At 39.4% G+C, this 15,436-nt stretch overlaps 1 protein-coding gene across 1 annotated transcript; it reads left to right on the forward strand.

The window, feature by feature from the left end:
* The first annotated feature begins 279 nt into the window (after positions 1 to 279).
* On the forward strand, positions 280 to 13,933 carry LOC141284633 (uncharacterized). The gene is made up of 7 exons (XM_073817626.1): positions 280 to 612; positions 5,253 to 5,582; positions 5,982 to 6,305; positions 7,652 to 7,771; positions 10,348 to 10,668; positions 11,001 to 11,288; positions 13,601 to 13,933. The coding sequence occupies exons 1-7, from the start codon at positions 495 to 497 to the stop codon at positions 13,660 to 13,662; spliced, it is 1,563 nt and encodes a 520-aa protein (XP_073673727.1). The 5' UTR covers positions 280 to 494; the 3' UTR covers positions 13,663 to 13,933.
* The last annotated feature ends 1,503 nt before the right edge of the window (positions 13,934 to 15,436 follow it).

Below are 15,436 nucleotides of genomic sequence, written 5' to 3' on the forward strand. Positions count from 1 at the left end.
AATAAGTACTAGTATAGCAAGAAAATAGGCCTATAGGCTTTATACGGCTTTCTATAATCGGTCATAAACCCCGCCCCTTTTTAAAGCGAATTGGATTCGAGCCAAACTAAAAAAGAAAATGTTTTCTCATGTGTTTGCTTTATTGAGTAATTTGATAGTATAAATAACTGGTAGTGGTGTCATGATATCATGCTCATCATGATCACTACTGCGCAGACTCAGGCACCAAAAAAAAGAAAAAAAGAAAAAAGAAAAGAAAGCGGCCGTCTCCATAGAACATAGTTTCACTTTCTACATTCCTACAAGTAGGACGCCTCGCCCATCCGTTTTTACAGGTTTGTTTTGCCTGCATTAAGCGACTGTTCCGCTCGCCTCTAATAATATCTTTCAAGGATTGAAATACTATGTACTTTTAAGCGTCACTTACATGAGAAACAGAGTTTAGGCTATTTCTTTATTGCACTCGTGGGCGCAGATCAGGAAGGAAGAACGCAATGGGAATTCAGCAAAACAGCAGAATATTAAATAATCTCCATCAGTCATTTGGATTACATTTACGGCTCTACGAAAACAAACAGAGGATAATAATAATGTCTCTGTTACTTCTGGGCGGTAAGTGGATTATGTTATTCTTTTAGTTCCCATTCTGTTTCAGACATCAGCTATTAATAGGGTGACCACCCAGCAACAATTCGCCAGAACATTTCGGGGGACATTTTTGTTTTGATAGGGGAGCACACTTTTTATGATAAGAAAAACAGAAAGTCACCAAAACAATAACAACCTGTACCTGGCAAAAGTTAAACTGGCATGATTCATGGAGCAGACAACTCGATGAACTCTCAGTCTTAATTTTAATACGCACACTAGCAGAAAGAACAATTTATCGGCATTCAGCCGCAGCCGATTCCAGTGTTGCCAAGTCCGCGTTTTTTCCGAGGAATTGGGCTACTTAAAGCTGTAGTCTACGATGTTGAAAATCAGTCGAGAAAGCCTGAATTTTTAAACTCATCCCGCCCCTCCCCTCTGTGCTACCTGATCCCTCCCACCGGGAAACGACCTGAACAACGTCACTCAGTCAAGCAGGAGTAAACATGGAACAGAGATGTACCATGTGCGATGTCGGATTGCTTAGTCGCTTCAATCTAATGACCTCGCTAATGACACATCATATGTAAAGTTAACTTTCGACACTTGAACGTAGTTGCTTCATCAACAATGCAATGTCACCATTGTCCTAACAAAATAGCTCAGAGGCACACGTTTGAGTTCACGCACATGCAAGATTAGCAACACATGCAATGTTCTATCTATCGGCTCGAACAGAAAACCGCTGACGTTAGGCATACTGAAATAGTCAAGCACTTCAAGAAATATAATTACTTTGACCCGCGATAGGCGATGCTGAACGGCTAACATTCCAATGCAGACCGGTAGCATGATCATGTTGTCAGACTGATAAAAAGCTATTTATGTAATACACCACACCATAAAAGTATAAATAAATGCTTAAGTTACCTGCTAAACAAAAAGTCAGACATGTCAGCGTCGGTTTTAAGTCCAAGGTTTCTCTGAAGCTTCCACCAACGGGCAATGGTGGACCCTATATTGATTCGGCTTTGAGTCCGGCGTTTTTCACTTTTTTTTTTTTTTTAAATCTCTGCTCTTTCCTCAATTGACTTTCTCTTTCTTCCAACCTTGACGTTTGGGGCGAGCAGGGGCCGCTTGCTGCTGTCTGTTTGTTGGTTTTTCTCCATTGCTGAGTTGATGCTGCCTAATTTCGCGCGAAATTTCATGTCGCAGGAGGGGGCGGGGTGGAGACGCGAGTGGAGCAGGGGATTGGATGAGAGCAGTTAACCTGTACACCCAATAGAGTGAATGGATTTTTTTTCATTCTTTTTTCTCTTTATATTATTAGGATTGTACTGTAGAACCATAACCAGCATCTAAACGAGGTTATTAATAATGAACAATCTTTGAAATTGTAGACCATAGCTTTAACTGCTGCCGCGGGTGGTTTTTCATGTCCGCGGGTTGAAACGACCGCAATAACGTTATCTTTATCCTCTGGAATGCGAACTGTACTGGTGGAAACAATCCAAAAAAGGTGTATTCGCGATTTTAATTTTTTATTCATACAATATAAAATGCAAATGTAACATTAATCGCCATAACCATTCATAAACACTCTAATTTGAATAATAATAACAACATTTATTGCAACTGCTCCATTGCAGAGCCTTTAAAAACTTGGCTCTGGTTCATCTTTATGCTGCATTCCAGACAGGTTTTTGAGCCCGTAAAAATCACGACTTCAAACCACGAGTCACGACTTGTAGTGTCCCAGGCAAGTCACGACAAACTGACTGAGCGCATTTATTATTATTATTAATTTGATTGCAACGTAATATTGTCCTAAAGTCTATTTTTTTATTTTTGCGTTCCATTCGCCCGTAAGTGGACTGCGAAGTGGACTTCACAAGGTATTCCGCCATCTTAAAGGCTGGAATACACTACGCTACTTTTAAAATCTGACCAGCTTTTTTCAAACAACCCAGCTAACAATTTTTGGTTACCAGAACGTTCCCTATTGGTTAGCCAGGAAAGTTTTCTTTATGCAAATAGAACGTTCCCTTTAGGTTATAAAAATATAACCTAAAAATAACCTGCAGGGAACGTTCTGGGAAGGTTCCCTTTAGGTTATAAAAAATAAAACTTAAAATAACCAAAAGAGATGTTCTGGGAATGTTCCCTTTAGGTAAAAAAAAAAAATTACCTACAGGGAATGTTCTGGGAACATTCTCTGTAGATTAAGAAAATAGAACCAAAAAAACCTCCAGGGAACGTTCTGGGAAGGTTCTCTTTAGGTTATAAAAAATAAAACCTAAAAATAACCTGCAGGGAACGTTCTGGGAAGGTTCTTTTTAGGTTATAAAATTAAACCAAAAAACAACTTGCAGGGAACGTTCTGGGAAGGTTCTTTTTAGGTTATAAAATTAAACCAAAAAATAACCTGCAGGGAACGTTCTGGGAAGGTTCTTTTTAGGTTATAAAATTAAACCAAAAAATAACCTGCAGGGAACGTTCTGGGAAGGTTCTTTTTAGGTTATAAAATTAAACCTAAAAATAACCTGCAGGGAACGTTCTGGGAAGGTTCTTTTTAGGTTATAAAATTAAACCAAAAAACAACTTGCAGGGAACGTTCTGGGAAGGTTCTTTTTAGGTTATAAAATTAAACCAAAAAATAACCTGCAGGGAACGTTCTGGGAAGGTTCTTTTTAGGTTATAAAATTAAACAAAAAAATAACCTGCAGGGAACGTTCTGGGAAGGTTCTTTTTAGGTTGTAAAATTAAAACCAAAAAATAACCTGCAGGAAATGTTCCCAAACGTTCCTTATTAAAAAGAGAACCTACAGGGAACGTTCCTAGAATGTTCTCATTTGGTTCCCAAAAAAAATAACCAAATGGGAACCATATGGGAACGTTAGGGGAACGTCCTGTGTTTGCTGGGAATAGGCATCTTACACTTACCGACTTTGTAAACAGTGACAGAGGAAAACTGGCCATGAGCCTTAGGAGATGCATAACAAATGAAAACAATATGCGTTCTAAAATCGGCTGAAAATATCAAACATGTTTGATATCCTCGGACTGGAAGGAATCAAAGTCTAATGCTTAAAAATCGGAGTCTGTGACCCTCATACACGACACGATTTTCTATGGAATCTGTCAACTCAAATCTGCAGACTCGCTCTGACTTTCAGCAACTAGCCTCAACTTTAGTATTCACATATCGGAACAGTGACACCGACCAAGTTTTATATTAAAACAACATCAAAACAACATCATTCAACCTACAACAATTAGATACATAAACTACAAAAAAGTACATTATGTCTACACACTTCATAAAAGTTACAAAAGCTTTTCAATTCCACCAACAAAATAATAAAAACAACCCCCGCCGTTTTCTGCGTGAAATTTCCTGAGAACTCTGTTTTTCCACTCATTGAGACACTTGTGTGTTAGGTCCTTTTCGAAAGCCCGCTGAACGAGCTGGGCCTTACCAGTGTGGCGCATAGATCGTCTGCGGTCTGTCAATACATTCCTCAACAGCTGTCAGAACACTAGGCATTGCTTCTAATGTTTTGTGGTGCTTTGAGTTTTTTCAATGTCCATTTCACATTTTCTTTTTTTATTTGTGTAAAAATAAATTGTTTGGCAATTTGGCAACATTCCATCTCATGGATGGTCGACTTCGTTAATGACATGATGTGCTTAAAGGGGTCATTGGATGCCCATGTTCCACAAGTTCATATGATTCTTTAGGGTCTTAATGAAAAGTCTATAATATACTTTGGTTAAAAATTCGCAACAGTAGTGTAGAAAAACACCCTTTTACCTGGTCAAAATCAGCTCTGCAAAAAATCTACTTATTTTATTGCACAGTCCCTTTGAATGTAAATCCGCTACGTTTGCCCGCCCCTCTCTGCCGAGGATGATGAGTCGTAATGTTTACTTTAACCGCATTTAGCCACATTTAGCATGCAAATACATTATTCAGAAAGGTCATTCACAAAGATGCATAAAAAACCCTTATACTCGCTTCTGCTGTGGGTGAAGCTGCATCAGGAATGATTCACATGAACGTAGAAGCATATGTAGATCGGGATCGGCGCTTTCCTTTTTAAAAACGAAAGTAACGTTAATGTTCTGCGTCTTCAATGGCTCAGATGTCGGGAGTAAATGATGACTGCTATGATCGTTATTACATCCAACAACAGAACACCTCAATCGCTCAATCGGAGACATTCTTGTCTTCCCCTGCACCTGAGTCACACAATGGCGATTGGAGTCAGACTGTTTCAGTTTGGTGAGGGCGGGTCTAAGATAAGGCGCTTATGTCAATCAACTATCAATGATCTGATTTTAAAAAGGGGATATTACTTTTAAGGATTTTTATCGTTGTAGGGTGGTTGTGTACACAAACTGCCAACACACATTAAAGTTCAAACAACATGTAAAAGTTAGTTTTGTATCCGATGACCCCTTTAAGAAACCTGGGATCCAAAAATTGATCGCTGTTGCAGTTTACATTTTGAGGTTGTCGTAGAACATTGTTTTGCATTGTTTTGCATGTAAACTGGTTAAAAAATTTATATCAATAAATAGTTGGTTTCACTCAAATGTTTTCAGTTGAATCTGTAGTATCATATTAGGTTAATCTATAATAATTCATTTATGTTCTGCAGGTGTTTGCAATGCAGAAACAGATAAGACAATATCAGTGACGGAAGGAGATTCTGTAATTCTACAAACTAATCTTTCTGAAATACTGAACGATGATACAATACTCTGGGCATTTGGCCCTAAGGAATCAGTCTTATCTCAGATAACGAAAAAGAAGGACTTTCCCATATTTTTTGTCACCGATGATGTGAGATTCACAGACAGATTGCAGGTGGACCAAAAAACTGGCTCTCTCACCATCAGAAACACCAGAAACAGACACTCGGGACAATATAAACTAACAATCTCAAGAGAAAAGACCACATACAGGATATTTGATGTGAATGTCACTGGTGAGTATCTCAAGAGAATCTCTTTCATTTAATAAAATTATCTTGTTTCAGGTTTCATAATAAAATTAATTAGTAAAGTAATACATTACTTTTTCATTTACAAGAAAATATCTGAGTTACTTTTTTTTCAAAAAAGTAACGCCAGTTTCTTTTTGTTTCCTTTATGTATTCAATCCCATTTTATTAACCGGGGTCTTTGCTGCTAACGTTTGTTGATCCAATTCAATCATACTGATAAGCAAAACTTACTTTACATTGACTAACATTTGTGCTGTAATGCACTACTTTCCATTAAAAGTAACTAAGTAACATAGTTACTTTTTTAGGCAGTGAAGCAATATTGTATTGCATTACTTTGAGTAACTTTCCCCAACACTGCACTTCTGGTTTGTTTTCCAGGTGTGAATGGTAGGATGGGTAGAGTGAAGCCACTGTCGGTGATAGAAGGGGAATCTATCATTCTACAGAATAATGCTACCGGATTAAAGAAAGATGATCTGATAGTATGGAGGTTTGGAGATAAAGACGTCCTCCTAGCTAAAATTGATGTAGAAGCTAACGAGTTCTCATTAAATGATGCTGATGAACGATTCAGAAACAGACTACAACTAGATCAAACTGGATCTCTGACCATTACAAACGCTAGAACCGAACACAGTGGACTTTATGAAGTACAGATCAGAGGCCGTGAGGGCTTACAGCAGTTCCTTGTTTCTGTCAGTGGTGAGTTTCAAATTAAAGCACTTTAACACTTTAATTTAACACAAACTATTTGGAAAAATCAAATAAGCATTTAACGTTAGTTAATGCAAAGCTGGCTTCTATGTCTTTACAATTAACATGGCTACAGATACAAAAAAGTATTTTTAATACTTACAGTATAGGGCTAGGCAATATGATATTAGCAGTAAAAAAATATTTGATGCCTTAAATTTTTTATGTTGAATCAAATTAATTACATTACATTGAACTGACTTAAAACATGTTGATTGTTGCATAACTGATGAAAAAATGAAAATGTATGTGGAGCATGTGATATATTATAGGGTGTAACAACATGTTTTAGTTAAGTAAAAAGTACAATCTTTTGCTTTAGAATGTAGTGAAGTAAAAGTAAAAGTTACTCAAAACAAAACTACTCCAATTATGTACAGATACTTGAAAAATGAACTACTCCACCCCTGCCAGTAAAATAGATTACCAAAGCAAGCCAAATCAGGTTCTTCTCCTAGAATGCACTGCTTTTTTTAGCCATACCAATCAATTCTGGTCATGACCAAATAACTTTGTTTTATCTGTCCACAATATATTATTTAAAAACAATTCTAGCATGTACAAACAAGCCTTTGCTGCTTGCTCCCCATTGTAAATTTTGGCAGAGGGTCCATCATGTTATAGTGAATCTGGAACCCAGCAGAACTGGGCTGCATGGATTCCACCCAGTACCAGCACATTCTCATTCACATTCACATAAGAACAATATTCAAGAATCAGTCAAGAGGTTGAAGTTATGCAAGGGTTTTCTATTTCAGCGGGACAATGATCCATTGTTCCAAATCTACCAATTCATGCACATACAAAGATGCAATGTTCTATAATAGCTATCCCAGGCCCCTGACATGAACATCATTGAAAATCTGTGGAATGATTTGAAGCATGCTATTCATCCAACCTGACTGAACTATAGACATTTTGCAAGGAAGAATGTTCCAAAATACCTGAAATCAGAATTCAGGGACTTCTCAGTGGCTATTAGAAGCATTACTTCCGCTCTACTAAATAGTGATGTGATTATTCCATTAGGGTGCCCAAATTGTTGCACCTGTCTATTTTTGTTATGCTTCACATTGCATTGTTTCTGTTGATTCAATAAATGTTATCAGAACTGAAATGTTACCATTTCCATAATGTATAAATGATATCCAAATGAAGTTGCTGCTTTGAAAGCCCAGCAGATTATAAACAGAAATTGTGATAATTATCAGGGGTGTATGTCAACTACCTGTCACCTATCAGTCCTGAATCATGGAAAATATTTTCTTCTTTAATAATTTACTTTCTCTTTTTAGCCGATGGGGGTCTGTCTTCAACTGTCATAGCTGGAATAGTTGTTGCTGTGGTGCTGCTGGCTGGACTTATAGCTGGGATTTACTTTAACCGCAGGATCTCTGAACTAAAAAAACAAGTTGGTAAGTATAGACAAGTCATTTCACTCGGCCACCATCTTCGAAATGCCTCTCGGGCATGTGCAGCTCCTATCTCTTTGAATGGGGAAACATCAAATTCTTCAAAACTGTTTACTAAGCTTACGGATAAATTTCATATTTGAAAACATCACCTTTAATCTGACAACAACAGTCTCATAAAGCTTGCTTCTAATGTTCATTTACCGTTAAAAAGGCTTGTTTTTGATGCTAGACAAGCCAATGCACATGTGCAGTCGTAAGTGTGAGTGTGCAAACGCTGCCTGTTTCTATCCACAAGTTTCCTACGTCACATGACTTTACTTATCAACGACTGGCTCTTTCATTTAGAGACGGGGCTTATTTGCCATATTGGGCATTGCACTTTCTTCCATTCATAATTAATAGATGTGCACAGTCTTCCTATATATAAAGTCTTTGGTATTACGAAAGAGGGCAGCGAAGTTCGTTGAGCTGACATTGTTGGCTGTGTTCGTGTGATCGGTTCGAGCCACCGGCTGAAAGGATGATGATATCAGTTTGTTCATGGTGATTGTTGCAGATTTCACATCAAGGTGTTAAAGGTGCCATAGAATGCATTGAAACAATTTTTTAAATTGTTCTCTGATATCTACATAGAAGGTATATGGCATAGGAAAGGGCAAAAATCTGCAGAAATGGTTTTACAGGTCCATTTACAACCCTAGGATTTGTCCCTAGAATTAAATGCTCTGTTATTGCCTTATTTGGAAGGTTCCTGCATAATAATGAGGAGCTCTGCTCTGATTGGCTGTCTCACAGAGTGGCTCACTCACACAGCTGTAAGGAAACACATGGAGGAAATAAATATTTAATTACGGCCGCTTCATTTATTTAACTCTAGCCGCTTTTAATATCCGGTTTGTTGAATCTGCCGTTTTGAATCCGCAACATTTTTTTCTCTCACTAATGTGATCACATGTGCTCTGTGTAACGTTATACTGCAGCGAAGTAGTATAACATAAGAAGGACTTACCACACAAGTTTTGATGCTTTAGTGATGCTCAGGATCTGTAAATCATTGGCCATCATCAGTGCATTCATCTCTCCGTTTATGTGGTAAGTAAAATCTTATGTTCAGGCTACCGCTAGCATTAAGCTAACCATGTCCCTTCAGTGGCTCGCCTTATTTTACTGATGTACTGACGTTACTGATGATTGGGCTATGCAAATGTTGGAGGCGTAACTATTAACGATCGGGACTATTGACCTATTTTTCAGTGGTCTTTTGCAAACACCAGATTTATATAAGGAGGAGGAAATGGAGGTGTTTGAAACTCACAGTATGTCATGTCCATGTACTGAACTGTTATTATTCAACTATCCCACGCTAAACACAGTTTTCCATTCTATGGCACCTTTAATCACTGATCAAGTAAGCAGATTGTTGGGGACTTAGTTTTGGTATCAAAATATGTCATTTACATATCAAAACTACATGTTTTACAATCACCATTATGCAGATTGATCATAAACACAGCTAAAAAACTTCCTACCACAGTGCCCGTCCTTCACAAAACTAATATCTACCACAGTTTTATCACAGCTAGAATGCAAAATGTTTCAATATAAGCATTTCAGTCAAACAGAATTTATACAATATTTCAAACTTTTAACCCACAGGGGGATCAGCCGCAATAGTTTAAAATCAGCCCAATTCCGTGGAAAAAATGTGGACTTGGCAACCCTACATCCACTCCACATATTGATAGCGACTCTGTGATGCGAATATCCAAATACCCATGAATAGTCCAAATAACAGTTTTTTATTTATACTCCACCAAGCGAAAACACAAGGAATCTGGTAGCACAACATGTAACAACACGTAAACACAACCAATAGCAGACAAAGCAACCAGGACAGAACTCAGGACTAAAATACTAAAAAGGTAATTAGGGAGAACTGAAACAGGTGTGGAGTAATTAATCAAAAACCATGGAAACAAATGAGGAACTGAATCAAGAGACAAAACCATACTAGCAGTGTGCTAAAACATGCTAACAATAAGGCACAACATCATAGTAATTTTCTAAAACATGACATCAATGTCCTTAAGCATGCTAGCAAAATCCTAAAATATGCTAACAATCAGTGATGGGCATAAAAACACGGAAATGTATTTAAAAAAATACTAATACTGTGTGGAATATATTTAAATGCAAATACATTTAGTATTGTGAAAATACGCAAAACACGTGAAATTAGCCATCCCTATTAGGCTAAAACCTATCTGGACCTATTATGAATGCAAATGCAAAAAAAGCATATTTTATTATGGTTTTGTCACCATCATTGCTTCGAACATTTTCAATTATGTATTTTGAATACATGTAACTGAAATACTGCCTGCTAACAATGTCCTAAAACATGCTATAAAAATACAATGTGTTAAAACATGTCAGCAACACGGCAAAACATGCTAATAACATGCTAGCAATTTGTTAAAACAACCTAGCAACATGCCAAAATATGTTCTTTGTAAAGTTAAGGTTGATCTTTTCTGAACACTTTTCTGTTCTGTGTCTATGTGCAACTGTAACAGTTGAAGAAGAGAAAGTGTCAGAGACGGAAGGAAGAACTGTCGCCCTTAACACTGGTACTAAACTACAGAACGGTGATGAGATAAAGTGGTGGTTTCAAGATGACAATCCCATAACCCAAGAGAGTAAATGGACCATTACAGACAAGGATATAGACTGTCATGTTACTGATGAGAGATTCAGAAACAAAGTGCAGCTGGGGGGTAGGACTGGAGATCTCATTATCAGTTATATCAGGACTATTCACTCTGGAGTCTACAATGTACAGATCAGCGGCAAAACCAGAAAAACCAAAAAAAAGAGATTCATTGTAACTGTCAATGGTGAGTAGATCAATAATCATACACTGTGTGAACAGTTTAGATCAGGGGTGCCCAAAGCTGTTCCTGGAGATCCACCTTCCTGCAGAGTTCAGTTACAACCCTGATTAAACACACCTGTCTGCAATCATCAAGTGTTCCTTCAGATCCTAATTAGTAATTGTGTTTGATCAGGGTTGGAGCTTAATGCTGCAGGAAGATAAATCTCCAGGAACAGGGTTGTGCACCCCTGGTTTAGATGATGCCATCAAAATGAATTTGTTAAAAATGCTAATTAAATTAATTCACATTTTGTTTTCCTAATTTGTGTTTCTGTGTGTTGCTTTGACATCAAGTGAAGGAAGTGAAAGTAAAGGTTGGAAAATCTGCCACACTAGAGACTGATATTGAAATACAGGATGGAGATTTGATACTGTGGACCTTTGGAGTTAAAAACTGTCTAATTTTCAAAGCCGAACCAGGACCAACTAGTATTTGTGAGAGCGTCAGAGGTAGACTGAAGCTGAATAATCAAAATGGATCTCTGACCATCACAAACATCACTAATGAAGACTTTGGACATTATCAACTACAGGTCTTGAACGGTGAACGGAACAGATTCAGGAGATTTAATGTGATCAAAGGTGAGCAGAACAACATTTATTCTAATTAATACACATTTAAACAGTTCTGGTCTTCAAATCTGAATGTTTGGTGTTCCAAGAAAGTGTTCCATTGTCTGTGCTTGTTCATCCCAGATTATATGTGCAATGTGATCATAGTTCTATTGACCAAAAAAAAAAAAATGATATTGATAATTAAATATTTTTTTTTTGCTGAGTGTGTTTTTGTGCTAATTCCTCAGGCCTGTCATGGATAAATAAATATGACACTATGGGGCCACTCGCGTCATGTCTTGAGCGCACTCAAGTTTGTTGTTTTAAATGTAAATGTGTGCCAAGCATGCTTACAACAGAATTGTAAGATGAGAGTCTAGATGCAGTCTAGATGAAAACAACAACTTTTTAGAATACTGCCAGCATTTGTAAAATTCCTAGCATTTTGACACCAACTGGAGAAACAATGTGAGCTTGAACACCGCATGCTGAGCACCATCATCCGAAGATGGTCCTCGAGAGGATTTTTATGCCTTTGTGGAGTGGATTGCCACTCCGGACCAGTGCACCATCTTCCCTCCATTCCTCCAGCTCTGTCAGGCTCCACCATCCTTCCAGCTCCACTTCGGTCATCTCTCACTCCAGCTGCGCCTCGTCCCTCCATCCATCCGGCTCCTTCAGGCTCCACCATCCTTCCAGCTCCACCTCAGTTCTCTGTCGCTTGTCGCCTCTTCCCTCCATCTCCATCAGGCTCCACCATCCTTCCAGCTCCACTTCGGTCCTCTCTAGCTCCAGCTGCGGCTCGTCCCTCCATCCCTCCGGCTCCTTCAGGCTCCACCATTCTTTCCTACTCCACCTCGATTCTCTGTCACTCCAGCTGCGCCTCGTCCACCCATCCCTCCGGCTCTGTCAGGCTCCACCATCCTTCCAGCTCCACTTCGGTCATCTCTCGCTCCAGCTGCGCCTCGTCCCTCCATCCATCCGGCTTCGTCAGGCTCCACCATCCTTCCAGCTCCACTTCGGTCATCTCTCGCTCCAGCTGCGCCTCGTCCCTCCATCCATCCGGCTCCTTCAGGCTCCACCATCCTTCCAGCTCCACCTCAGTTCTCTGTCGCTTGTCGCCTCTTCCCTCCATCTCCATCAGGCTCCACCATCCTTCCAGCTCCAACTGGTCCTCTGTCGCTCCAGCTGCACCTCGTCCCTCCATCCCTCCAGCTCCGTCAGGCTCCACGATCCTTTCAGCTCCACCTTGGTTCTCTGTCGCTTGTCGCCTCTTCCCTCAATCCCTCCGGCTCCGTCAGGCTCCACCATCCTTCCAGCTGCACCTCGGTCTTCTGTCGCTCCAGCTGCGCCTCGTCCCTCCATCCATCCGGCTCCTTCAGGCTCCACCATCCTTCCAGCTCCACCTCAGTTCTCTGTCGCTTGTCGCCTCTTCCCTCCATCTCCATCAGGCTCCACCATCCTTCCAGCTCCAACTGGTCCTCTGTCGCTCCAGCTGCACCTCGTCCCTCCATCCCTCCAGCTCCGTCAGGCTCCACGATCCTTTCAGCTCCACCTTGGTTCTCTGTCGCTTGTCGCCTCTTCCCTCAATCCCTCCGGCTCCGTCAGGCTCCACCATCCTTCCAGCTGCACCTCGGTCTTCTGTCGCTCCAGCTGCGCCTCGTCCCTCCATCCCTCTGGCTCCGCCAGGCTCCACCATCCTTCCAGCTCCACTTCGGTCCTCTGTTACTCCGGCTCCACCGCAGCCCTCTGGATCCTCGTCACCATAGATCTCTCCATCTGTTTTACCACTGTGCAAGCTGACGTCCTGCTCTGCTGCCATCAGTTGCCCCCCATCAGTTGTGATATGTCATGGCCACGGATGGCTTTGTTGTGTTTTTCCTTCCCCATGTGCTCTGTGACCAAGTTTTCCCTGTCTAATTATTATCTGTTTCACCTGTGTTAAGTTAATTATCTACTGTTTATAGGCCCCATTCTGTTCCATGTGTCTCTGTCTCTGTATCTTCATCGTGTGTTACTGTGTTGGATTTTTCCTGTGCTTCATTTATAAAGACTATTATAGGCTTCTTCGCTTTGTTACATCCGTGACACTGAAAGGCTTTATCAAGCAGTGAATGCTTTTGGATTCTCAAGAAAAGTCATCTTGCACAGTGGTAAAACAACAATCAACAATCAATATTACCTTTATATTTTGTCAATATATTTGTTTAATGTTCTGTTGTTTTCAGCATGTATAAGGACATGGAGTGGAGCTGTTACGTAATGCATGTGTATATGTATATGAAGCAGAACTTATTTTTTCTTACTTTTTAATTTCTGCGATCTCTATTTTCTTTTAGATTCTACTTCTCAAGAGGGTGTGGATGAAGAGGATGAGCAGCAGGGGATGAGTTTAGTTTAATAAGACACGCCCACCGCTGTCAATCTTTGTGACATCATCAACACTTGAGCTGAACAATAAATTTGTCAAGAAATTCACCACACAAACTGTTTCATCACTCAAACTGTATCACCCTTTCACCACAAACTACATTTCCCATGATCCATTTCACACTACACTGATTTGCAAACACACCTGTAGCCAAACACATGGACTATTTATCACACACACTCACTATCATTCAGGGCCGAGTACTGTACGAATGTATCACTGTTTATCAGTTCGCTACTTTACGGTCAATAATTTCAGAGCTTTTTTTAGACAAAGCTTTGTCAAGTATTATTGTATGCATTAGCCTATTGTGACTTTCCAATTATTGTATTTCTACTGTTGTCCATGCCAAAAAAGTTTTGTTGACTGACTCTGAGAAAGAAAAAAATACAATCTTTAGTGAATGCAAACAGCAGATGGTGCTAATGCATTATTATAATTTGTGATGTGTTAAAAAGAAAAATAAGTTACTGTAAGCAAGTGCACATGCGCACAGTGCCCATCAAATTTTCGGGACTCCCTGCATATGTGTTATGTTTAATAAAGCTAGCAGATTTCAGATTAACACTGTCGGTTACCATTTATTATTTTATTATCAAGTGTTTAGGCAAACACTGTATGAACGCTTGGTTACAGAAGCAAAAAAATTGTAATGTAAATTAATTATTTACTCTAATAAAATAAAAAACTTACATTTTCTTCTTTAGTAAGTAGTCTCAGCTTGGTGGGAGTGGTTTGGTATTAATATCAGATTTTAACAGAATGTGCAGTATGAGGAAGACTATAAAGATCTTTCTGTTTTTTACTCTAATGTGCGGTAAGTGTGTAACACTTTTAGTTTCACTTTAAGCATTTCACACTGGATGATGTTCTCCTATTCTTTAAACTGTCACCGTTCTGCTGACGGGATGCTTGACACTCTTTTTTTTATTTACCTTATTACTCTTTTTTTTATGATATTTTAGTAAACCTTTCGATTTTGGCTCAAAAACTCAAAATTCATCCAACCGTTTTCAAATCAGACCATTAGCTGGTTCATGCTGGTCCTTTTGCTGGTTAATGCTGGACCTTGACCAGCTAAGGAACAGCGTAAACCAGCTAAGAACCAGCTCAAACCCAGCATCAAAATCTACCTAACCAGCATCCCAGCACAAAAACCTACCTAACCAGCATATACAGTTTTTTTCAACAGGGATGGTGTTTATTTGTGCTGGCACCGTCCATTTTAGGACAGCCTAATATAGCGTACAATGTCAACAAATACCAGCAAAGGACCAGCATAAACCAGCTAAGAACCATCTTAAAGGGATGGTTCGGAGTAGAATTGACTTCATTGCTATGCACTCCGAAGCCCATGTAAATACCCCATCCGAAGTTTTTTTTACCTTAGTCGAACATTTATGGAGATATTAGAGTTTTTCTAATTGCTTGTTACAGGAGTGATTGGTACATGTAATGTATCTCGTAAATTGCACCACTAAACGTGCAAGTAATCTTACCAAACTTGTACAGTAGTGTAAATAGGTTATGTACTCACAAAACGCTGCATCGGAACATTTGTAAGTCCACCATGAGTGTTTTAAAAACACGTTTTAGCGGATCCCTACTAGTCTCAAAAACTACAAATGGCGACACGTCGACGTCACTTCCCTGGTTTGAAAAAAGCACGTAAAAGTCCTCCTACAAGTTGACATGCACACAGATGTAGTAGGAGGACTTTTACGTGCTTTTTTCAAACCAGGGA

Source organism: Garra rufa, chromosome 14, assembly GCF_049309525.1.
Source record: "Garra rufa chromosome 14, GarRuf1.0, whole genome shotgun sequence".
Taxonomy (NCBI): domain Eukaryota; kingdom Metazoa; phylum Chordata; class Actinopteri; order Cypriniformes; family Cyprinidae; genus Garra; species Garra rufa.

Bases quoted from the DNA above. Each gene is read 5' to 3' on its own strand.
- LOC141284633 (XM_073817626.1), top strand. From the start codon at position 495: ATGGGAATTCAGCAAAACAGCAGAATATTAAATAATCTCCATCAGTCA. The intron at 613-5,252 runs GTAAGTGGATTA...TATGTTCTGCAG, and splicing joins GTCTCTGTTACTTCTGGGCG to GTGTTTGCAATGCAGAAACA. The intron at 10,669-11,000 runs GTGAGTAGATCA...TTTGACATCAAG, and splicing joins ATTCATTGTAACTGTCAATG to TGAAGGAAGTGAAAGTAAAG.